Source organism: Prionailurus viverrinus, chromosome D1, assembly GCF_022837055.1.
Source record: "Prionailurus viverrinus isolate Anna chromosome D1, UM_Priviv_1.0, whole genome shotgun sequence".
NCBI classification, from domain to species: Eukaryota; Metazoa; Chordata; class Mammalia; order Carnivora; family Felidae; genus Prionailurus; species Prionailurus viverrinus.
In genome coordinates this window covers 63,327,055-63,350,277 of record NC_062570.1, presented here as the reverse complement: position 1 = coordinate 63,350,277, position 23,223 = coordinate 63,327,055, and the positions used below count along the sequence as shown (strand labels likewise).

The following is a 23,223-nucleotide window of genomic DNA, read 5'->3' as shown; positions in this document are numbered from 1 at the left end:
CCTCCAACATTGGTTACCAAATATATATTTGAGTACATACTACATGTCAGGCACAGTTTTGGCCTTGAGGATATAGAGATGAATAAGAAAGACTGAGTGACAGCCCTGTGGATCTCAAATTTTGTGAGGAAGGGATCACAAATAACTACAGATTTCTAAATGGATTAATGTGCAATTACCCTCGTAGTCCCTCCTGACAACCTTGACTCCAGCCACAGACTCAGTTCCTATGGCTATCTGAGAAATTTTTGTTCCAATCTTTCATGTCTGAGTACACCTATGTCACTTGCATCCACCATATACAAAAGGTTGTTTGGTTTTGAGGACAGCAACAGTTCTGAGGAAATATCTCCATAACTACACATCAGCGGATGCTCCCACACATCCTTCCCTGACAGCACTGAGGGCCCTACCCTTCATTCTCTTATAGTACCTGTAATGATTGTTCTTGATATCCTGTAATTGATGATTTGGCATCCTGAAATCATGGGCCAACCTGATGACCAGAGTTGTTTACATCTCCTCTGTGGTCTCCCTTTCATGGGTTTTTGAAAATCATATTATAAGTCCTCCAACCACAAGCCCCCAAATCTGTTTTGCTTCATGCCCAAGAAGGGATGTCCTCACCTAAAAACTTGCCACTACTAGCAAAGTAGGAGCTTTTTGCCCATGTTTTCCCCTTGCTCCTTCTGCTTCCTCACTACCCTGGTGCTTCCCTGAGTGGCCTGGCATGGTGCAGCGTGCCCCCTCCTCTTGGGAACTGTAAGTAATAAACTCTTCTTTCTATGGCATTGACCTCTATGTGTCACCACTCACATCGTATTGATAAATTAAATCCAAGGTACATTCTAAAATGCCATCTGGCACAGCTTAGACCAAAGACTTGTCAGGCCTTGGAGGAGCTAAATTTGTGGCCAGGTGAATATGATTCAGACATGATATAAGATTCCTCCTCAGAGACCCCACAACACTTTCTCTGCCCCAAACCTACAGGTCTCCCTCCAAGTATGCCAAATTTACTTAAAAACTCCCCAAACACCAATCTCCAGTTGTCGCCAACCATGATGGTCCACTCTACTTAGTCTCTGTTCACCACCCTGTGTTTTGAAATACCATCTAGAGAGGGAGGGCTGGATTTCTGGCAGTACCAAGGCCAGCTCCAACAACTGACAGGGTACAGCAGGGCCAGGTGAGTGGCCCTGTGAACTATTCTCCCTTTGAAATCAGTCCTGAACATGGGGTAGCCCTAGCCCCAGGCTCCAGGGCTGGGCCAGAGGAAGGAAGAAGGAACAGGGGTGTCTGCTCTGGTTTACTAAGCTAAGTCAAATCACTCAGAGCTCACAAAGTTAAGGATACATACTCTGGAATGAAATACAAATGGTCAGTGTATATATGTGAACATATCTATGAAAGCACGTGCACACTTACAACAGTGTGATGCATAACCCTGCTTTGCCTTGGCTCAGCACTGATTCTCAATTCATCATGTACCCCAGCGTCTTTGAATCAAACCTACCAGCTACTACACAGCCCATGCCCTTCACCCCCATGACTCAGAATTCAGACAGAATTCATTCTGACCCACCATTGGCTTTGCCTTTTCCTGTCACCCCCATAATGCTTAGGGAGGAGGAAAATACTTTATTGAAGTAAAACCTGCAGGCTACATTTGTGAACTTCCCATTGGGAGGCATTTAAAGGATATCTTGGAAGAAGAGGGCTCTGGGTGTGTTTTTATGTGTTCACAAGGGTATGCACACCTGTGGAAGGCATCTGTGTGTCTGTTGGTGTGTGTCTCACTATATGTGTCTTTATGAGGTGCATGAATGGATGTATGTATGTTATGTGGGTATTAGACATACCTATGTTTGTGAGAAAGGATATGCGTTCTGAAAATGGAAACTCCAGAGAATTTTATATGGAATGCAGTCTTGGGGGGCAGTATGTGTACATTCAACTGTGTGTGTGTGTGTGTGTGTGTGTGCTGGTGAGTGGGGGATGAATGGATGCTATACTCTTTTACTTCTAAGTGAGCATCTATACCCCCAACTCATTCCTATCTCTGTACCTAGCAGACAGGATGGCAGAGTTTCTGCAGGCAGATTTTCCTACAACTCTGGATTCCCTTGGAGATTGGGGTCCTAGAGATAAGAATGGGGTCACTCTGGGTCTGAAGGTCCCTCCTGGGCACTCCTGCCCTCTCCACCCTGAGAGGTTCCCTCCCCAGGCTCGCCCTCATCATCAGCCTCAGCCAGTTCCTCAGGCATTGGCCACTCTCGAGTCTGCCACTCTAGCCGTTCGATGCGATAAGCAATCTTGAGTGCACTGGACTCCAGCTCAGCCAGGAGGCGAGCAAACTTGGTCTGTAGATCATCGAGTTGCTGGTCAAGGCCTCGCAGCCGGGACTCTGTGGCTTCCTGTAGGGCAATCTCGGCTGCCTCGGCATTTACATCCAACTTGTTCATTTTGAGCAGGATCTCACGGCCCTTTTCCTCCATGACGACCTGGGCCTGTGGATACTCGCTCAGGACTTCCCTCAGGTCCTCCTTGCTCAGGCAAAACAGGTCTGAATAACCTAGACTCTTGATGTTGGCTGTGCGGCGGTTCCCAGACATGTTTCCTGTGGCCCATGGGCAGACACATAGGAGGACAGTTAGTCGGGTGGGTGTGAGGGGGGCTTTTACTCATGAATCAGGACCCTCCATCTCCCTGCTTATACTTTTGAGCCTCTTTTTCCGTCTCATTAATTCTGTCATCATTCAGTAATATACTGGGGACCAGGCCCTGTACTAGGTGGGTAACAAAGAACTGCCTGCAAGAATTCAGTCTGGAGGTGATAGACATTGAACCGGATAGTTACAAAATAGTATAGCTGGTGCAGTGTGGACGTATGCATCCAGTGCTGTGAGAAGACAGGCAAAGAGCCCCTAACAAGCTGGCAGACACGTTGGGGAAGCCTGGAGGAAGTGATGCCTGACTGAGAAGGAGGTAAGAGGGGAATGGCGGGGGCGTGGGAGGCATCCCAGCAGAGGAAGGATTATGAGCAGAGGGATGGAGGTCGGAGCCAGTTAGGCGGCCACAGCAAACAGTAAGCAGTCCAGAGTGGGTGAAGTGCGGGTGCAAGCAGAGTGGAAACAGGAGGGGAGAACAGGTGATGCCACATGTGGTAAGCCACCGCAGGGAGTTCAGACCTTATGCTGAGGGCAGTGGCAAGGTACTGAAATATTTTAAGCAGGGGAGCTGTATGATATCATTCACATTTTAGAACGATATTGCTGAGGGGTTGGGGGGAAAACAGAGTAGGCTGAAAGCTGCAAAGTCTCAGAGCTAGAAGGACTCAGAAGGGTACTTGCCAGGCACCAGGCACTACACTGATGCTGATGACTTACCCGTGGAACTCATTTAATCCTCACAAATAACTCTTTGGGTTTTTAATACCATCCCTATTGGATAGATGAGAAAACTGAGGCCTGGAAAAAGTGAAATAACTTGTCCAAAATCATGTAGACAGCAGCTGACTGCATCCAGGTTGTAGAGCTTGAAAGATCCTTGGAGGACAGATGTGAGGCCTTTGGAATAACTAGAGAGTGGGATCCCCAGGCTGAGAGCTCATCTGGCTTCAGTCAGTTGACAGTGCGGTCACCCCTTGCTGTGTTCTCCCATTTCCTGGGCCTCAGTGTCCCTACCTGTGATTAGGCATATCAATGCCTACTGTGCAGGTGGATGGAAGGAATCAGTGAGCCCGTGTACTGTGCCTGGCCTGGCCTGGTGTTGGTGGAGTGAATGGCAATGCCTTCTTACTACCCTCCTTTCCATTTGGCTGTGAGAAAGTTCCTTCTACTGACTCCCAAGTGTGTGTACTTATTACCTCAATGGTTTTGGACAGTTTCCCAAACCTCTCTGTACTCCAATTTCCTTGCCTTGAAAATACGGATAATGGTAACTACCTGAGTTACTGTGAGAATATAATGAGTTGGTACATGTGAAGCACTTTGAACATGGCATGCAGTAAGTGTGCAATTAATATTGGCTATTATTATTATCATCTCTGTCACTTGCCACTGGTGTGTTGGTGCCTTGGGTTGACACACACTAAAGAGATCTACTTCCTCTTCCCGAGGACCCACAGTGTGCACTAACCTTGGCTTGGCTTCTTCTCAGGGAACAGACTCTCCATGTCCTGCTTCTCCTGTGAGCCCTCTAGTGACTCAGGCAAGGACCAGGTTTCCTAAATCTGCAGGCCCTGATGTACCATTTGGTCTCAGTATGGGGTTCTGCTATCCCCGCCCCCTCCCTCAGCCCTGTCCCAGAACAAACACTGAGGTACCCACCTTTGATGTTGATGATGCTGATCTCCCCAAAGTAGAGCCCTGCACCAAGCACAGCGTACTGAGTGACACCATCATCTGCCACCACGGCCAACTGACCCTCACGGATGATATACATCTCCCGGCCAATGTCCCCCTTGCGGCAGACATATTCGCCTGGTGAATAGGTCTGGGGCTGCAGCTTCAACACCAGCTCCTCCAGCAGGCTGGCCTCACAGTTCTGGAAGATCTGCACCCGGCTCAGAGTAGACAGGTGTACAGACACAGCCACTTCGGCCCGCAACCGCTCAGGCAAATGCTGTAAGATGGCTACCTCATTGGTCATCTTCTTGTTGATCTGCAGGTGCTGGTACCTAGGGACAAGAGCAGCAGTGGTTCCTCCCCAGCCCCCAACATGCCTGCCCCTATTCCTTCCATCAGGGTTCAACTCAGCTTCAGCCAAGAGTTCAATCACACTGAGATCTCACAGGGGTCATGGGAATACTTGACAGTTGGCTGATGAATATCTTCACTCCAAGGTCTGCTGGTCACTGATATGTTTTGACCTTTTCTCCCTCAACCAAGGCCTGGAAGCCTCCACCAGTTGACAGTGAATAAGACACCCTTTACCTCCTGTCAGGCTTTATCCCACCTACCACCATTCAGTGACGCCTTGTATATCCCACTGATAGCCACTTCAGTCACCAGGCCCTGTATCTAGAGGCCCTCTGATTTAGCTCCCCGACTTGCTGACATTTCCTTTTGTTCATAGTATAGCATGGATACCTATGACATAATCAACCATCTTGTTGGCCATTCCCTGGGAGGTATCACTCTTCTCCCTTTACCTCTTCCAGAGCCATCTGAGCCCTACCAGACAATGGCAGTTTTTACTCCATGGTCTCCATGTTATCCTTCCTTGTGTATGAGTTCCTCTCCCTATCAATCTCTTATCCAACCCAGCCCCCCAAGTGCAGATACAACTAATGGAAGACATGCTTTACTAAGCCCCACTCAGTGAATCCCCCAATGCATGCCATGCCTTACTTGCCCTGCCTGGACCTCTAGGCAGTAAGGACCCAGCCATTTTCCTCAGGCTCTATCCAGAACACCTGTCCCTGTCCTGGTCTGGAAGCCCAGCATCCTCACCAGTCAATAACTCGCCGCTCCAGCCGGCGGTTGACGTGCTGCTGCTTCATGTACTTCTTCACCAGTGCATGGTCTGGGTAGAAAGCCGCATCTGCAGTGTTCATATTGTAGATGACAGAGCTCATGCTACCCATGATGGTGGCAAAACCCATGACGGCCAACAGGAAGTCACCCACCATGAAGAGATACTCCTCCTCCCGTGCTGGCAGTGGTGTATCGCCCACAGTGGTCAGGATCAGGGTGGAGAAGTAAAAGCTATAGAGGTACTGGCGCCGCAGACGCTCAAAGCCAGGCTGTGCGGGATCAGGGTACACCCAGGCGTCACGCCCGAAGCCCAGGTACCGGGATAGGGCAAAGTATAGGCAGCTATTCCAATGGATAACAACAAAAATGTAAAGCATCAGTTTGGTGATGCGAAATGCATTTGGGTAAGCCGTGCGGGTCTCTGTGCGGTCAAAGGCCTCAAAGAGGCGGGGCACACGCAGAAATCGGTTCAGCCTCAGCATAGGGGTGTGCAAGCCCAGCTGCACGTAGGCCGCATCTGTGGGCATCAGGGATGCCAGGTCCAACAGGAAGCTCCAGGTGCGAACATAGCGACTTGAAATCCTACCCTTGTCCACCACCAGGATGCCCTGGTCTAAGAATCCTGGGGAGGGGGAGGGGGAGACAGGCTGGGGTCAGTCATAAGATGGGGTCAGGTGTGAGGCTGAGTCAGGATACATACCTGCTCTAGTAATAAGGGTGAGGGTGGGCAGGCCAGGGTGGGACAGGGAGACAGACATGGGGACAGGGTGAGGGAGGGCATAACCCTGCCCCAGGGTTACTGGGATGAGCATGGGGGTGTTGTGAAGCATGGAGGCATGCAAAAGTGCTATAAAGGGGTCACTTATGACTAGTCACCTTGTGACTAAGAGGCCCTCTTTTGGAAGGTAACATGGAACAAATGGTCAGTCTTGGGCTCACTGACCTGTGTGAAAGCGCACCACAATGTCCAGTAGGTATAGAAGGTCACTTGTGTAGTCCAGTACTAACCAGGCCACCAGATAACTGTGTTGCAAGTCAGGAAAGCAGGCTCTGTGTGGCAGGGACAGAAGAGATTGGCTCAGGGCATCCTCTGTGTAAGGCAATCTCCCCAAGGCACTCAGCACTCTGCCCTGGGCCCTCTCTTGGGTGCTGCCCCTCCTTCAGGCCCGCCCCTTTCCTTGGCTGGACACTTGAGCCCTTATCTCTGTTTAAGGCCCTTCCTTTAGCCCCATGCCAAACCTGCACACGATGATGATGAGGTTATACATCACTGGGAAGACCATTGTATTCAGCCACCAGTAGTAGTAATCCCCAGATGGGTCTAGGACAGGCAACAACTTCCTGTGGGCAAGAGGAGAAGCAGTGTTTCATTTTTTTCACCATTAATGTGGACGTTGTCACTGGGGGCACCAAGAAGAATCAGGCTCCATCGAGTTAGGCGGACAGAGATGATACAGGGAAGCAGGATGTCTCACCTGGCCTTGAATGGGGCAGGGGGGCTGGACTCTGTCGTCTTCACTTTGCTGTCCTGGCTCATGCTTCCGTGGTCTGTTGCCTGGATGTGAGATATCCAGGGCTTCTACCTGTGGGTAGCTTCAGGAGGTGGGGGCTAGTGCCTCCCTGCCTGGAAGAGGTTGCCCTTGGTCTCCACTGTGACTCCTCTGTCTTTGGCTTCTGAAGCTCTTAGCAACACAACCAGGGCCAGCCACTATAGAAGGGGTGGAGGCAGTGTGGCTCCATCACCCCGCCCTGTCTCCCAGGGCCTGGGCTTACACCTGCCCAACTAAACATCTCTAATGAGGTCCCAGGAGAAGATGGGGGTGCATACTTCAGAGGTAAGGCTGGGCCTTGTTGCTCCCCCACCCCACCAAACTGAACTACATAGGGGTCCTCTAAGTCAGGAGACACGGGTGCCAGTGTAGGCTCAGTCATTCTGTTTTACCTTGTGCAAGTTCCCTGCTTAGGCCTCATTATTTATTCATTTAACAACTATTTACTGAATGGCTCATTTGTGTCAGGTGCTGAACTAGTCTCTAGGGACAAAGAATGCTTGTCACATCAAATGTGAGCTCTGTTTTCATTATCTGGACCCTTATCTACATCCATACCCACCTTACCTCATTTCCTACTGGATGAGTGTGATGGGGGGCCATCCTGTAGGGTTTTGCCCCCATTCCTTTCCTGTTATCTCTAGTACCCGATCCTATCAGCTATTCCATATGTCTTCTAGATCCTCAACCTCCTTCAATTTTCCCTTTCTATGAACATGCTTAAATCTCTCCTATACCAAAACAAACAAAAAAAATCCTAAAAATTCTCCCTTAACTTAATTTCCCTTTGACTTCTATCATCTCAGTCAACAAGTCATAATCAGAATACCTGCTTTGTGCCAGGCCAATATCGTGCTCAATATTGGGGAGATAAGACGAATGAAACACATTTTCTGCTCTCCAGAAACTCGGAGTTTGGTAGGGGAAATAGTTGGGTAGATAGGCAATTACATATTCGCTTGATGGTTGCTCTATTAGGTGGATATACAGATGACTGTTACACTGTAAGAAGGGTCCCAACTGAGCCTGGGTTCTGTAGGATGAATAGAAGTTAGGTCTATAGTGAAGAGAGAGTGAACAGCACTAGAGGCAAAGTGCATAGAGTGGGCAAAGGCACAGAGACTTTAAAAAGCATGGATGATTGGGGGACATCCATTGGTTTCTGTAGAGAACCTGAGTGGCTAGTGGTGAAAGAGAAGGCTGAATGGTGGACAGGGAATAGCTAGGGAAGAGCTTTGTCAGCCATTTTATAAAGTCAGGGTTTTATCTTAAGGCAATTTCTTGTTTTTTTTTTTTTAATGTTTATTTATTTATTTTTGAGAGAGAGAGAGAGAGAGAGAGAGAAGTGGGGGAGAGGCAGAAAGAGAGGGAGACACAGAATCTGAACCAGGCTCCAGGCTCTGAGCTGTTAGTGCAGAGCTTGACGTGGGGCTCGAACCCATGAACTGTGAGATCATGACCTGAGCCGAAGTTGGACACTTAACCAACTGAGCCACCTAAGTGCCCTCTTGCTTTTCTGTCTATTTTTTTCTTAGTCTTTTCATAAGCCCATCTGCCTATCCTTTCTGTGTTGGTGTTTTTTAGAACTCTGACCTAGGTGTCTTACTCTCTTTCTGTGCTCCCAGCTCTCTCTGGCCAATCTTGGTTATGCACAGGATCTCCCTTCCCATCTACTGACTCCCAGAAACTCTGAGCTGCAGGCTTATCTATACCACTAACTGCTCACTGGATGTCTCCACTTGGATATCCCATAGTCACCTTTAGCCCATTGGGACTATAACTGAGCTTATGTTTTTTTCTCTTATAATCCTTCTCTCTGGCCTTTCAGCTCAAACATCTAAAACTAGTATTTATTTTTATTGCTATCATTATGATTATTATATGATTTTGTGGCAGTTTTAAAAAATGGTCACAAATTCTTTGATTCTTCCCTTGTGACTGTTTCAACCAATAGAATATAACAAGAATATAACAGAATATAACTGGATCATAAAAGGCCATACAGCTTCCTTTTCTTAATTCTGTTGGGCATGCTCCTTATCTGGAAGCCTCCTGTCAGGATATTCCTTCTTGGAGCCTAGTTGCCACATTGTGAGAAGCCCAAGCCATAAGGAACAGTCATATCTCTGTACTGTGTTTGACAGTCCCAGCTGAGTTCAGCCTTTGAGTTGTCCTAGCCCAGGCATCAGATATGTGAGTGAAGAAGCCTCAGATGATTCTACCCACCAACTTCAAGTCACCCGCAGGCATTCAAGTGTCCTATATGAGGCCCCAGGAATTGTTGAATAAAGATACACCATTCTTGCTGTGTTTTGGTTGAATTCCCAGAATCTGTGAGCATAATAAAATGGTTTTTTTATACTACTACGTTTGGGATGATTTGTTATACAGCATAGCAACCAGAACAAACATATATATAAAAGTGCACATTTCCTAAGTATACAGCTTGATGAATTTCACAAAGTGAACACACCCATGTAACCAGCACTACAAGAACCCTACTCTTCCCCCTTTCAGGCAATGCTTTTCCAAGGGTAATCACTATCCTGACTTCTAATACCATAGTTGAGTTTTGCCCGTGAATGAAATTATATAAACTAAGCATCAGTTTTTATTCCTTCTGTTTTCCTTTCATATTCATCCAGTCCTCAAGCCCTGGTGCCCTACCTTCTAATGTCCACATGTCCATTTCTCTGTAACTTTACAACTTCAGTTTGATCCTTATCAGTTTAACCATGTATAAAATTTTTATAGTTCTCTATTATTCAATAAAATCTAAACTCCTTAACATGGCCTCAAAATCTAATAACTGACTTCTATCCATGTCTTCGGCCTCATCTCACAATGTTTCCTCTGCATGTTCCCTAGGCTCCAGACATGCTGTACTCATTATAGTTTCCAGAGCACCTCCTGCATTGGTATGGGCTGATCTTTTGGGCTGAAACTGCCATTTCTTTTTCTTTTTTAAAAAAATTTTAACCCTTATTTATTATTGAGCGACAGAGAGAGACAGAGCATGAGCATGGGAGGGGCAGAGAGAGGGGAGACACAGAATCCCAAGCAGGCCTCAGGCTCTGAGCAAGCTGTCAGCACAGAGCCTGTTGTGCGGCTGGAACCCACAAACTGGGAGATCATGATCTGAGCCGAAGTCAGACGCTTAACTGATTGAGATACCCAGGTGCCCCATTTCTTTTTCTTTTTAACTACTTTATATTTTAAACTAATTTCAGGCTTACAGAAAGTTGAAAAAAAGGTAAAAAAAAAAAAGTTCCCCTAAACTCCTCACCCATGTTCCCCTGTTATCATATTATATAACCAGGGAATTAACATTGATGCAATACTTTGATCTAAGCCATAGCCCTGATCTGAAGCTTTCATTTCTCTTAGTTTCTCATGCTCTTGTTTGTTTCTTTGCTCAGACGTCATTTACTCCTCAAAGGCTCTCCTAAGCCCCTTCACCCTTCTTTGCCTTCATCCTCTGTACATAAAATCATGTTAAGTGCTGCTCCTTGATGGCAACTATTACACTACATTGCAATTATCTGGCTAAAGGGCTAAAGTCTTGCAGGGCAGAGACGGATTCTAATTGATCTGGAATCCTATCTGGCATGGAGGTGCTTATTCCGTGTTCCTTGAGTAACTGAACAAGACAGTATCCAAGGGGTCACGGGGCATCAGGTGCTGGGGAAGCTAGGGAGGGGGCGGTCACCAGCCCGGTACTGTCGTCCAAGCCATGTGTGCAGATGGAACAAAAATGAAGTAGGCCAAGGGCGCCTGGGTGGCTCAGTCAGTTAAGCGCCGCTCTGGATTTCCGCTCAAGTCATGATGTCACGGTTGGTGAGATGGAGCCCAGGGCTTTGCGCTGATGGCGCGGAGCCTGCTTGGGATTCTCTCTCTCTCTCTCTCTCTCTCTCTCTTTCTCTCTCTCTGCCCCTCCCTCTCACGCGCTCTCTACCTCTTTCAAAATAAATAAACATTAAAAAAATGTAATAGTCTTACTGCAGTCAGCGGTCTCTTGGGCTCAGCTTTTCCACAGGCCCTGCCCACCTACTGACTCCTCCCCTCAGGCCTACACCTTCGTGCTAGCCCCGCCCGCTCCAGCCCACTCTTCCACCCTAGGCACCACCCTGGACCATTGGCCCCGCTCCTTCCCGTTAGTCCCTCAGCTTCAGCTCTCTCCCAAGCCCTGCCCCTTGGCCTTTCCCTGCCTCTTAAAGTTGCGTCCCTCCTTAGGTCCCGCCTTCTGCCCTTCTGGTTCGACCTTTCCTTCTCAGGCTCCGCCCCCCGCCCTGTGGGCCTCCGCCTTCCCAGGAGTCTTCTCCTATGACACGCTGGAGTCCTTCAGAGGGGCGGGGTTTACAGCACAAGGGGCGGGACCTGGAGAAGAGGTGGTACTCCTCTCTCGGAACGCCGTCGGCGACCCCGCCCCTGCGCTCGGCCGTTGCCAGGAAACAAGCCTCGACGCTCCGGCTCTGGCCGGGTCCAGCCAATGAGCTGGCACGCCACTGCCCAGCGGTGCGTCGCTGGGCGGTTACGTGTGGTGCGCGGGGGCGCGGGTTGCGTGTGGCGCGGGGCGGGGCGCGGCTGGTGCGCCTCAGGAGCGATGGCGGCGGCCTGAACTCACCTAGCACGGCTGCGGCGTTCGGGCCTGGTCAGGGTCGGGATTCTGTGAGTGAACAGCAAGTATGGGCCGCAGGGCCCGGAGATTCGCATGAGGGGCTAAGGGACTGTGGAATGACGGCACCGCATTTGGTGACTGTACCGGTTGTGAGGGCACTGGGTGAGGGGCTGGCATGTGGTGAGGGGCCGGGTGTGAGTGTCTAAGGTAGGGGAGCAGGGTACGAAGAGCCTGAGGGTGAGTGGGCAAGTGAGGAGCTGGGTTGTAAGAGGGGCTGGGGATGCTTTTCGAGAGACGAAGGGAAAGGGACTTGTGAACACAGTTTACTGAGGGGCTGAGGCACCTGTGGGCAGAGGTGAGGGCAACGCTGGGACCAGAGTAAGAGGGTACGGCCTGTGCGGGAAGGGGAGAGTAAAGGGCAAAGGCCGGAGCATGCGGGCTGCTGGGGAATGGGTGAGGGAGTTGAGGGTAGGGCATGGGGGGAAGGAATGAGGATTGTGAGGCTTGGATAAGGGTGAGGTAAGTAAGTCCTTCTTCGATGGACTGTCCTGCCTAGTGAGAGCAGTAGTTTCAGACCGAGTAGGACAGCCTGGGTGGAAGTGTTGTGCACTTGGCTTTTTGAGGACAGAAAATTGAAGGCATCATGGGCAGTAATAACTAGGATAATGAAAATAATTTTTGAGGCTTAGTTTTCAACCAGAGTAATCACTGAAACTGCCGGTTTCTCAAGTTCCTCTTTGGGACTGCAAACTTGAAGATGGTTCCTCGCATGGAGGTTTTTTGGCTATGACCGCCCATGTTTGTTTTCTCTCCACCTGCTCTGGGCGGTCTTACTCCACTGCTGCTCCTCACCTATGCTTAGCTGTGCTCTGACGGTTGTCATTTAAATTGGACTAACCACTTTGAGTTGCTAATTCTACTTTTATGAAAGTCACATGGTTTGTTACATACAACACTATGTTTAGGTTCTCAAGCAGAATGGCTTTGCTCTAAGTCACTTTCTTACAGTTGAGTTAAAAAAAAACCCTACTTTATTGAGGTAAATTGATATACAGTAAACTGCTCATGTTTAAAATGTACATGGGTTTTACCATATGTTTACATCTGTGAAACCATTACCACTTTCAAGATACAGAACATTTCTACTACACTCAGAAGTTTTCTCCTATCCCTTTGCAACTCATTCCTCCGTGCATGACACATTTTGGGGTTCATTTTATTAGTAACTTGCAGGTCCCTTTCTCCCTGCCAACCACATGTACATGAACATTTTTAAAGTTCTAGGGGTGCCTGGGTGGCTTAGTTGGTTAGGTGCCCAACTCTTTGATTTCGACTCAGTCACATGTCTCATGTGGTTTGTGAAATTGAGCCCTGTGTGGAGCTCTGTGCTGACAGCATGGAGCCTGCTTGGGAGTCTCTCTCTCTCTCTCTCTCTCTCTCTCTCTCTCAAATAAATAAATACATACAAACAAAACAAACAAACATTAAAAGTTCTAGAAAACTGAGTTGGCACTCAGTTTTAATGGACAGTTTGCTTTCCTACCACTACATTTTCCTCTGTAGTCACAGTTGGCCACAGAGCCTAGATACCATCCTCAACCTCAGGGAGATTTAGGCCTTTCCTGTCTGGACAATTCTCTTGAGAATTAAGGGCAACCCAAACCCAAGTGGCCAGTCCGTTCCAGAGTCTCAGCTTCAGAACCGACTGTTCTGACCCATGGTATGTTTTCATTGCTTCTCTCCAGAGACCAAACATTTTTATGCTAGTGTAACCCTTGACCACCTACCCTGGTGGGCAGAACACTGTAGAACTTATATGTATCACAACAGGGTTTAGAGCAGTGATTCCTAAACTCTGGGCCAAGGACAGTGCCAGTCCATGATAAAGTTTTCATCCATCCAAGGTGGAAGGAGAGAAAGATAACATATGAAACATGAGTTTTTCATAAAGATAAGTTTATTCTGAGATTATTCTATTCTTTTAGTGAAAGTGCTTTCTGACTGATGAAATAATGGTGATGGTAGGTAGTGGGTTTTCAAGAAATGGTCTTATTTACCAAAATAAAAAGTAACAACCCTATTTGTAAAATTTTTTAGAAATTGTTTTTATTAGTTCCTGAAATCCAGAAATTTAGAGTGATGATGGTGTGGCTGTTGTATCATGTTGAGGAACATGTGCTTATACAGTAATTCTATATAACTTCTGACATTTGAACAACATACATTCAGTTTCACATTTCACTGGGTTTACATACTTTGTGAAGTAGGCAAGGGCTGGAATTCTTATGTTATAGATGAGGAATCATATTCATAAACCAGAGGTCACATAGTATACAGTGGCAAGGCTGAACCCAAAATTTGGTCTCCTGAGAGTGACTTGGGGAAAGAAGGTTTGTAACAGAGTGAAGGTGATGTGGACTAAAAGGCACGTTAAGTATGGGAGAAGTTGTGATGACATGAGGGCATTATATTGGCAAAACCATTTTTTATCATTTGTAATTAATGCGGTTCCAAAAGAGATTAAAGACACTTTGAGGGTGACAGAGAGATGGGGCTTCTGTTTAATATTGTGGCAATGACATGGGAACAGGTATACATAATACCTGGTTCACATTGTGATGGTGACAGGACAAGTCATGTCATCAGAAGGTTCTTAGGGGACTGTACAAATTCTTGGGTGTTCCAGAGAAAGTACTGAGTTTGGTAAGCTGTACTGAACTCTGTTGAAATAGTGTGTAGTAAGTATAATGGATTTTGACTTACATATACAGCTAGGTGGTAAATCTGAGAAGATGTAACATAAATGAGGGTGATGATACCTAGATAGAAACATGTTTGGAGTGCTTTATGTAATCATTTATTGCATATCGGCTATTCGCCAGGCCCTCTAGTAAATACTGGAAGAAGAAATTCATTCATTCATGTATTAATTCCTTTATTCATTCAGAAAATACTTTTTCAGTATGTAGTCTGTCCTTGTGATGCTCACATTTATGAGATAACAAGATAGAGAAGACATGGTCCTCTGTGGTCTCAAGGAATTCTAAGTCAGGTTGAGAGAGGTAGATACATGAAAAGACAATTTCAGTTTAGAGAGAGAGTGTTAAATACAAAAGTATATCATGATGGGGTGGTTACTTCTTTATCTAGTGTGTCTCTCCCTGTATTCCAGTCATATATATTCAGTGATCTACCATATATCTCCACAGGTATCATAAAATTAACATGTCTAAAACAGAACTCACTATCTTTGCTCTGAGAGCATGCTGTTGTAGCATATTCTGTATCTCAGTCTAGGCAAGGACTTCAGTGTCATCTTCATTCTTTCTGCTCCTTTATGCCCTGTATTTAGTTAGTCACTAAAATCTTAATGTTTCCCTTTAAATTATCTCCTCTTCATCTCTGTGGCTACATCTTCACTGTTAAAGCTTTAGTTTACTTCCTCCTCATCTCTGATCTGGATTCTCACTCCCTCCCCCCAACAGTCTCCTGCCTTCAGTCTTGCTCTTTTCTAGTCTTTCCCTAGAATGATCTTTCTAAAAATACAAATGTAATCATAGAGCTCCTCGCTTAAAAACTTTTGGCTCTTTGTGTTCTGTAGGACAACATCCAAATAGCTTAATATGGCATCATTTGGCCTCAACTCACCTCTCCAGCCTCATCTCCTGCCACTCTCTACTTTGTGTTCCAGCTTGAATAAAGTCTTCATAGTTCCCTAACATGTTACTTTTTTTAAGCCTTGAGATCTTTGTAATAGCTTTTTCTCTAACTAGGGACACTTTTTCTTCTCTGCCCAGTGAACTTTCCTTTTTCCTTAGGATCTAGTTCAGTCTCTTCTCTTTTTGACATCTTCTTTGTCATCATCACCTAAGAGGGGTGGAGAGAGAACCATGTGTGACATAGGGATTTACTGTTATAAAGGAGAGTCACCATAACTGAGGTTCACATTGTTGTGTAAGTCAGGTGAGATTCCCTGTAAGAAGCAGAGGTGGTATTGGGGAGAGGGGAGGGGGTGAGTTGGCACCACACATTGATAGCCCATTTGTCTTATGCATAGAGGCCGAAGGATGGACAAGCAGGGAGGATATATGTAAGCTGAGCTCTAGATTAGGCTCCTGTGAGGTCCCCCCTCCTTTTGTATTCCTATGAGGTTTTAACCAGATCTTTCTACTTTCAGGATTTACAGTAATAGCTCATTCGTGCCTCTAATGTCAGTAGTCAGTCATCTTGCCTGGGAAGAGCCACTGTAGGGAGAGAAAGCTCAGGACTTTACTGACCTGTTTTCGAGAGGTCATTTTGATTTCTCCCTGTCTGCTGTAGGTATTGCAGGTGTATCCCTGTCCCCAGCTCCCTCCCTCTCTTGCCTCTCCCAGGGCAAAGGTTCCTCAGTAAAACTGAGCCACCTCCTTCCTACCTGTGCCTGCTATTCTGAGGTTGGTAGACACCCTTGCTGAATGTACCTGTAAGGCTTTATTTTGTGCCCTAAGATGAGTGACTGAACTTGGCTATTTGTGGGTCTAAAAGATCAGCTCTTTCTTCCCCTTTTTCCCCTGTGACTGAGCCTGATGGTAAATCTGGGAAGAGGGGCATACTTTTTTATAGACTTTGCTGTGGCAGGAAACGGCACAGTAATAGAGTGGTGATTCCATTTTCTTTGTCTCGCTTTTGAACTTTGCACAGTTAGCTGGGAATGAGAGAGTCTTAAGTAGGTGATAGGAACACCAAGCTATGGTCTCCTTTTGTATTTTTACAGTTTGTGAAGGGGGCCCTGGTTAAGTGTTAGCTTTTGGGTTCTGAGACACTGATTTCAGTATGGCTTTTCTTTTTGAAGTCTTTGAGAAGAGTTGGGGATCGGGAGGGATGAAGAAAGGTCCTGGAGGCTAGTCCCTCTTGAGTTTGTGAGCAGTGCCCTTTGTTGGTCAAGTAATAAAGCAGAAGTGGGCACCCCAGTTATATTGCAAGGTAGGAATTAGTTGTTAATCTTTGGAAATGAGTCCTAGCAGCTAAAGACAGTTTAGTTTTGGACATGATCAAGCTTTACTTTGCTGACACTGGATGCTTGGCTCATCTTTTGCTTACCAGGGTATGAGTGTGAGGTGGTGGGATGCACAGGTCAGAGCAGGTTAGATCTCTCCTCTTAGAGGTGAGGTTATCTTGGTCAGATAGGATCGGGAGAGGGAATGGGGAAAGGAAAATGCCATTTACAGAGCACCTGCTTTATATGCCTGGTGTGCTACATAGGTTATCTTATTTAATTTTTTTTTAATTTTTTTTTTTAATGTTTATTTATTTTTGAGACAGAGAGAGACAGAGCATGAATGGGGGAAGGTCAGAGAGAGAGGGAGACACAGAATCTGAAACAGGCTCCAGGCTCTGAGTTGTCAGCACACAGCCCGATGCGGGGCTCGAACTCACGGACTGCGAGATCATGACCTGAGCCGAAGTCGGACACCCAACCGACTGAGCCACCCAGGCGCCCCTCTTATTTAATTTTTAAAACAGTAACAACACTTATTTCATCAGGAGTTTATGTAAACTGAGGCTTTGATGTGGGAGGTGATTTTTTTTAAGGTCACACAACTGGAAAATGGTGGACTGGGATTCAAACCTTTATTTGAGGAACACCAGAGCTCCTGCTTTACCTACTACTTTGTGTTATTCTTGATGTTAGGGCCTCTATTTGTTTTCAGTCCTCAGATGAGATTATGATTGAGAAAGCATTCTGTAAGCAGTAATAGATATTCTTCCGTTATTCAAGGTCTTCAGGGGGGCAGATTGAACGCATTTGGTTTGGGAAGAATTTGATAAAGGGATTATATTTACGAGGGCATAGGCAGAGTTTAAGGAAACCAATAAGACATAATGCTAATAATAGTGAGAGAGCTAGTAGAAGGGGACATTTCTTATTAGTATTCTCAACTGTTGGCTTTGCCCTCCCCAGCCCATGCTTACTTGGTATCTTCAGTACTTGGGCAGACAGATAAGTACCTTTTCAGTGCATCCCTGCTGCTGGTAGTTACCAGTCTGTATGACTGTTTGATGGTTTATAGGAAACCACGTATGAAAGACTGAGCATCTGTTCTGTGGCTCTACCACCTTCTCACCCCTTTCTCTTCTTCCCCACCCCGACTCTCCTGGGTGAGTGAGTGAGTGAGAGAAGATTAGGTGAGTGGTGGGGTGGTAGTAGATATTAGCTTCCCTTTTTCAGATTTCAGATTTACTTGAACTGGCACCCATCCTTTATTACTATTTTCCTCCTCAGAGAAAATGGCATACATACTTCTTTTTCTCAGACTAGTGCTATACTTGATTTTTCTATTATCCCCATTGTATTTATCCACAACCTGTTACTTTCTTCATACTTCTTTTCCTCACTTGACAAACAACCTTGAAGCTCCCCATAAAACCAAACCAAACCAAACAATAAAAACTCTTTTTCTTGGCTTCCCACCTCCAACCCCTCCTAGTTTTTTTAAGCTGTTGCTCTGTTTGCATCCTTCTATGTCACTGACTTTCCAGATAATTGCATTTTACATTTCTTTGGCTCTTGGTCATTCTTTAACTAGTTACTTTCCTAAGTTTATCTAAAACTAGATTGCTAAAACTGACTGTTTTCAATCTTCATTCTACTTAGTCTGTCTGTAGACTATATGTTATGGCAATCTCTAGTTTCTTGAAACTTCCTTTCCTTGATTTTTAGATTATCATTGTTTCTTGGATTTTTCCTTCCATTTCTGGTTACCTTCACAGTCTTCAAAAACACCTCTTCTTTTGTTTTCCTAATTCCTGGTTTTCCACAGAATGTTACCCTTGGCTCCTTTCAGGATCTGCTGATGTCTTTGGATGATTCCATCCCTCTCTATAGCTTCATCTATCACCAATTAGTTGTTGACTTCTGGATGTATATCCTTATTCTTGATTTCACTCTTGAGCTCACGTATAATATTTCTGTTTGCTTTCTGGACATCGTGGATATCCTATAGGTGTCTCAAAGCTTAACATATCCAAAACTGTATTCATCCTTTTTTCTAAAACACTCCTCCCTTTGTTATGTGTTCCTTGCCTGTTAAGCATTATCTTTTACTGAATCTCTTAGACTTCATATCTGAGTCTTCTCTTCTCCTCCATTCATTTGTCAGGTCTTGTTGCTTCTACTTCATGGCTAGGTTAAATGTGGAGGCAGATTATCTGCATTTGCATTCTAGTCTTGCTTACTAGCTGGCTAACTTTACAGTAAATCTAACCTTTCTAGGCTTCGATTTTCTTATGTGTAAAATGGAGATACCAGTACATCTAGAGTTTTTATGGGATTTAAATGAGCTACTATATATAGTACTTAGAAAAAAGCCTGGCACATAGTAAGTGCTCAATATATGTTAGCTATAATTGGTTTTAATTCAGTGTTCAGTTCCACAAGTATTTTTGAATGCCAGGCACTGTGTTGGCACTGTGATTGCAAAGAATGAATGATAATGGTCCCTTTTGAAGGAGCTTGGTATTATTGGCAGAGATATTACAGGTGTAAATAATTTCATTATCACATGGCACATGCAAAGATAAAGGTGAATATCAGATTTATCTTTTCTAATCCTGCTCTTACTTCATCTGCCTTCTGCCTGTCTCATTCACCTTATTATACTTCTATTTGACATATTTTTAAAGGCAAATTTGATCTTGTCATTTCCTTGTCTAAAAAATCTTTTTTGTCTCCGGGGTGTCAATAGATAAAACCTAAACTCGTTAGCCTGCTATTCACTGCTAATTATAAGCTTCACCCTTATTTACCCTTCAATTCCATATTGTTTCTCTCTTCTCTAAGTAGTCTGTGATTATGCCATCCCCAAGTTGGAACTGTTTTTCAGATTTGTCATGTTCTTTCATGGTGCCATATTTTTGTACATACTGGTTTTTTTTAATTAAAAAATTTTTTTATTACTGATTACTTATTTTTGAGAGAGACTGAGTGAGAGCAGCAGAGGAGCAGAGAGAGAGGGAGATACAGAAGCAGACTCTAGGCTCTGAGCTGTCAGCACAGAGCCCGACATGGGGCTTGAACCCACGAACCGTGAGATCATGACCTGAACTGAAGTCAGACCCTTAACTGACTGAGCCACCCAGGCACCTCTCTACATACTGTTTTTAGTATGAAGGTCTTTTCCTCTGCTCTCTTTGTTGCCAGTATTTCAGTTGTTAAAGATTTAAGTCAGAAGTCATCTCTTTTCTGGAATCCCCATTATAGTCTTTCATGCAGAATTACTTGCTTTCATATCCCTGTGATACTTTTGTAAATACCTCTGTTTATAATATTCATTGGAGGTATTGTTTATGCTCCCCTCCAACTGTTTTTATCTGTCTTTGTATTTGCATTGATTATTTAGCAGAGTGCTCAGTACATTATCAGTACGGATGTACAGTGAGTGAACCCTGCCTGCTGTTTAGGGCTGGCCCTGCCCTTTATAAAACTGTCTCCTATTTTACAGAAGGCTTCCTTAAGTATAGTTGCTACCTTCCTTTGGTTGTGAGTTGGTGGTACTGTAAGAGAGAGTATCTGGGTGGAAGGGGATGGTGGTAACATAACCCGAGGGCTGAGTGTGGGGCTATTGCCAGGTCCCTGGGTTCCTTCAGCCCTTGTTGAGCTTAAAGAGGAAGGACAACTGAACCACGCCTTTCCTCTGAAGTTTTTGTACTTGTGAGAGATAATACTGCTGAGGTGGTGAGGGGTGTGATGGAGAAGGAACTGTGAGCCATGGTCTAGGCCAACAGCTATTTTGGTACTTTTTCCCTTTCCCTAGTGAGGGTGTCATGTCATGGCCCCAGGAGTGAGTGTTGGCTATATCTGGCAGGAGTGGGGTATCTGTGTGTATATGGGAATGTGTCCCTGTGCTCTTCACTGGAATAAAAATTGTTCCACTCTTTCAGTGGGCTCTGGATTTCTCCCCCTTAAGAGTGTTCAGCTAGTTAAGGGTCTCTTGGGTTATTTCCTACTGGGTGGGATTCTAGGGAGGGACTGTGATAGGTAGAAAAATATTTCTTCCTCAGTAGTCTCGGAGGGCTGGAGTCAGATCAAGATTGAGTTCCTTCTTTCTTTCCTTCCTTCCTTCCTTCCTGCCTGCCTGCCTGCCTTCCTTCTTTCCTTCCTGATTTTATTTGTAAGTAATCTCTATACCCAATGTGGGGCTTGAACTCACAATCCTGAGACCAAGAGTTGCATACTCTACCAACTGAGCCAGCCAGGCACCCCAAGACTGGGTTTCTTGTTCCTTAATTCATTCGTTTGTTTATTCATTCATTCACTTAAGCATCCACACATTGAGCAAGTATTTACTGAGTCCCTAGGTATTGCTCTAGGTACTGGGGATACAATAGTAAACAAAACAGACAAACCTTGCCTTCAGTGAGCTTACATTCTGGTGGAGAAGCTAGACAAATAAATAAGCGAGTAAATATTTTTTGATAGTGAAAACTGCTAAGAAGGAAGATTAGGAAGCTAGAGAGTGAAGGTGGGAAGATGTACTACTTAAATAGAATTAAGTAAGGCCTCTCTGAGGAGACAGCATTCGAAAAAAATGGAGTGATGTGAACAATGTGAAGATCAGGGAAGAGCACTCCAAGCCCAGAGAATAGAGTATTCTAGAAGGCCTGTGTGAGTAAAGTATGAGTGAGGAGGAGGATGGTAGGAAGTTAATACAGATTAGATCATAGAGTACCCAGAGGCCACGGTAAGGGATTTGGATTATTACTAGTGTGATGGGAAGTCATTGGAGGGTATTCAAGAGAGGAGAGATGTAACATAAGTTAGGTTTTAAAAATATCACTCTGGTTATTTTGTGTAGACTAGACTGTCAGGGGAGGGGGAAACAAGACTGGAAGCATGGACACCAGATTGGAAGCTATTGCAATAGTAAGACATGCTTTGAGGGTATAGGTGATAGGGTTTGCTGATAAACTGGACATTGGAATTAAGGAAAAGGAGAAATAAAGATGATGTTCAAGTTTTTGGCCTGAGCATGTAGGTGAATATTGGTATCAGTACTTGAGATGGAGAAAGCTGGAGGAGTGATAGGTTTGGTGGTAGGAATGAGTTCTGTTTTAAACACGTTATATTTAAGGTACTGTGTGTTTGCATATGTGTGTGGAATTTTCAGTGGATTGATGGCTCTGAGTTCTTCCTGTTGGGGAGTGGAGAGAGGCAAACTCCTCTGTTGATTTCTTCCTTTCTCTCTGTCTTTGAATTAGATTTGCAGGTCTGGACTGGGCCGTGACCTCTGGGCTCGCTATTCCAGCCTGGTGTATCTTCTGGATCCATGGCCAGCTACTGGCTCCTGCAGACCGGATGAAGCAGACTAGAGACACAAGTGGAGAAAGCTGCCAGCTGGCAAATTCTCAGAGTGTGGCCCTCTGGCTACTGGCCCTGCCCAGCCTGCCTCATGGAGAGGATGAACTGGTTGAGCAGATTGGCCTCCCGGGGCCCTGGGCACCGTGTACCTCAGGGGTCCAGTCTGCAGGCCCCTGTCATGGCTGACCCTGAGACCTGCCTCATGGTCTTCAAGAACCACTGGTCCCAGGTAGGAGATTCTATACCAAATGGCCTAATCCACTGGCTCCCTGAGTTCTCCTAACCTTCTGTTCACTCTCACCATCCCATTTAGTCATCATATCATCTTAGATTCCTTCTATCTTCTGTTTCTCCAGGTAGTGCGAATCCTGGAGCGGCAAGGCCCTCGGGCAGCTCCTGGGGGTGCAGATGATCTCAGTGCTGTACGCAACCACACTTACCAGATGTTGACACTGCTGGTAGAAGATCGTGTGGTCCCCTCAGCCCCCACGACCCCTGGGCCCTTGCTGGAGTTCGCTTTGCGTGAGGACCTGCTAACCCGTGTGTTGGTTTGGCAGCTTCAATGGGATGAGCTTGGGGATGGGGTTGAGGAACGGCGGGCTGAGCAACTGAAGCTGTTTGAGATGCTAGTGAGTGAAGCTCGCCAGCCACTGTTGCGACATGGTCCAGTTCGTGAGGCTCTGCTGACCTTGCTGGATGCCTGTGGCCGTCCTGTGCCCAGTAGCCCAGCACTGGATGAAGGCCTGGTGCTACTTCTCAGCCAGCTGTGTGTGTGTCTGGCCCGGGAACCTTCATTGCTCGAGTTCTTCCTGCAGCCACCTCCTGAGCCTGGAGCTGCCCCCCGCCTTCTCCTCTTTTCTCGCCTTGTTCCCTTCGTCCATCGGGAGGGCACGCTGGGCCAGCAGGCCCGTGATGCCCTACTCCTGCTCATGGCTCTGTCGGCCGGGAGTCCCACTGTGGGCCGCTACATTGCAGATCACTCTTACTTCTGCCCGGTCAGCACCTCCTGGGATGGGGGGTAGGGTATGGTGTATAGTCACTAGACAGCACCTTGCTATCCAGAAGATGTGGAGGGGCTATGTACTGGGTACTTTTCCTTTAGGTGGTAGCCCCCTGGGTTTGAAAACAGTGCCTGGAGTTGGGGTGGGGATGAAACATGGGCTTAGGTGGACAGCATAGATACTAAGACTCTTCATGGACCAGTGTTCCCAGGTGATGTCCTGGCACATTGGATAACTA

The 23,223-nt window shown here is 46.1% G+C and overlaps 2 protein-coding genes across 10 annotated transcripts in view; one reads left to right on the top strand and one right to left on the bottom strand.

Moving 5' to 3' along the window:
• Positions 1-1,532: 1,532 nt before the first annotated feature.
• Positions 1,533-11,447, bottom strand: CNGA4 (cyclic nucleotide gated channel subunit alpha 4). Of its 6 annotated transcripts, none has more exons than XM_047877290.1 (8): positions 11,408-11,447; positions 9,257-9,361; positions 6,956-7,035; positions 6,720-6,821; positions 6,424-6,530; positions 5,457-6,102; positions 4,332-4,681; positions 1,533-2,620 (listed from the first exon to the last, which is right to left on the bottom strand). In XM_047877290.1, exons 2-8 carry the CDS (start codon positions 9,278-9,280, stop codon positions 2,160-2,162), a joined length of 1,770 nt encoding a protein of 589 aa, XP_047733246.1. In that variant the 5' UTR covers positions 9,281-9,361; positions 11,408-11,447; the 3' UTR covers positions 1,533-2,159. The 6 variants fall into 6 exon arrangements, with proteins under 6 accessions (XP_047733246.1, XP_047733245.1, XP_047733247.1 ...); XM_047877289.1 differs by lacking the exon at positions 11,408-11,447 and adding an exon at positions 11,030-11,399; XM_047877291.1 differs by lacking the exon at positions 11,408-11,447 and adding an exon at positions 11,292-11,399.
• Positions 11,448-11,598: 151 nt separating this feature from the next.
• Positions 11,599-23,223, top strand: part of FHIP1B (FHF complex subunit HOOK interacting protein 1B) — a 24,556-nt gene continuing 12,931 nt past the window's right edge. For all 4 annotated transcript variants that reach the window (XM_047878270.1, XM_047878272.1, XM_047878269.1 and 1 more), the window contains exons 1-3: positions 11,599-11,698; positions 21,885-22,213; positions 22,341-22,979. In XM_047878270.1, coding sequence (XP_047734226.1) covers positions 22,076-22,213; positions 22,341-22,979 — 777 coding nt within the window. In that variant the 5' untranslated portion in view covers positions 11,599-11,698; positions 21,885-22,075. The remainder of the gene's footprint in view (positions 11,699-21,884; positions 22,214-22,340; positions 22,980-23,223) is intronic.

Bases quoted from the DNA above. Each gene is read 5' to 3' on its own strand.
- CNGA4 (XM_047877288.1), bottom strand. From the start codon at position 7,654: ATGGGGGCAAAACCCTACAGGATGGCCCCCCATCACACTCATCCAGTA. The intron at 6,531-6,719 runs GTTTGGCATGGG...CCTGCCACACAG, and splicing joins CTCATCATCATCGTGTGCAG to AGCCTGCTTTCCTGACTTGC. The intron at 2,621-4,331 runs GTGGGTACCTCA...CATGGGCCACAG, and splicing joins CAGCATCATCAACATCAAAG to GAAACATGTCTGGGAACCGC.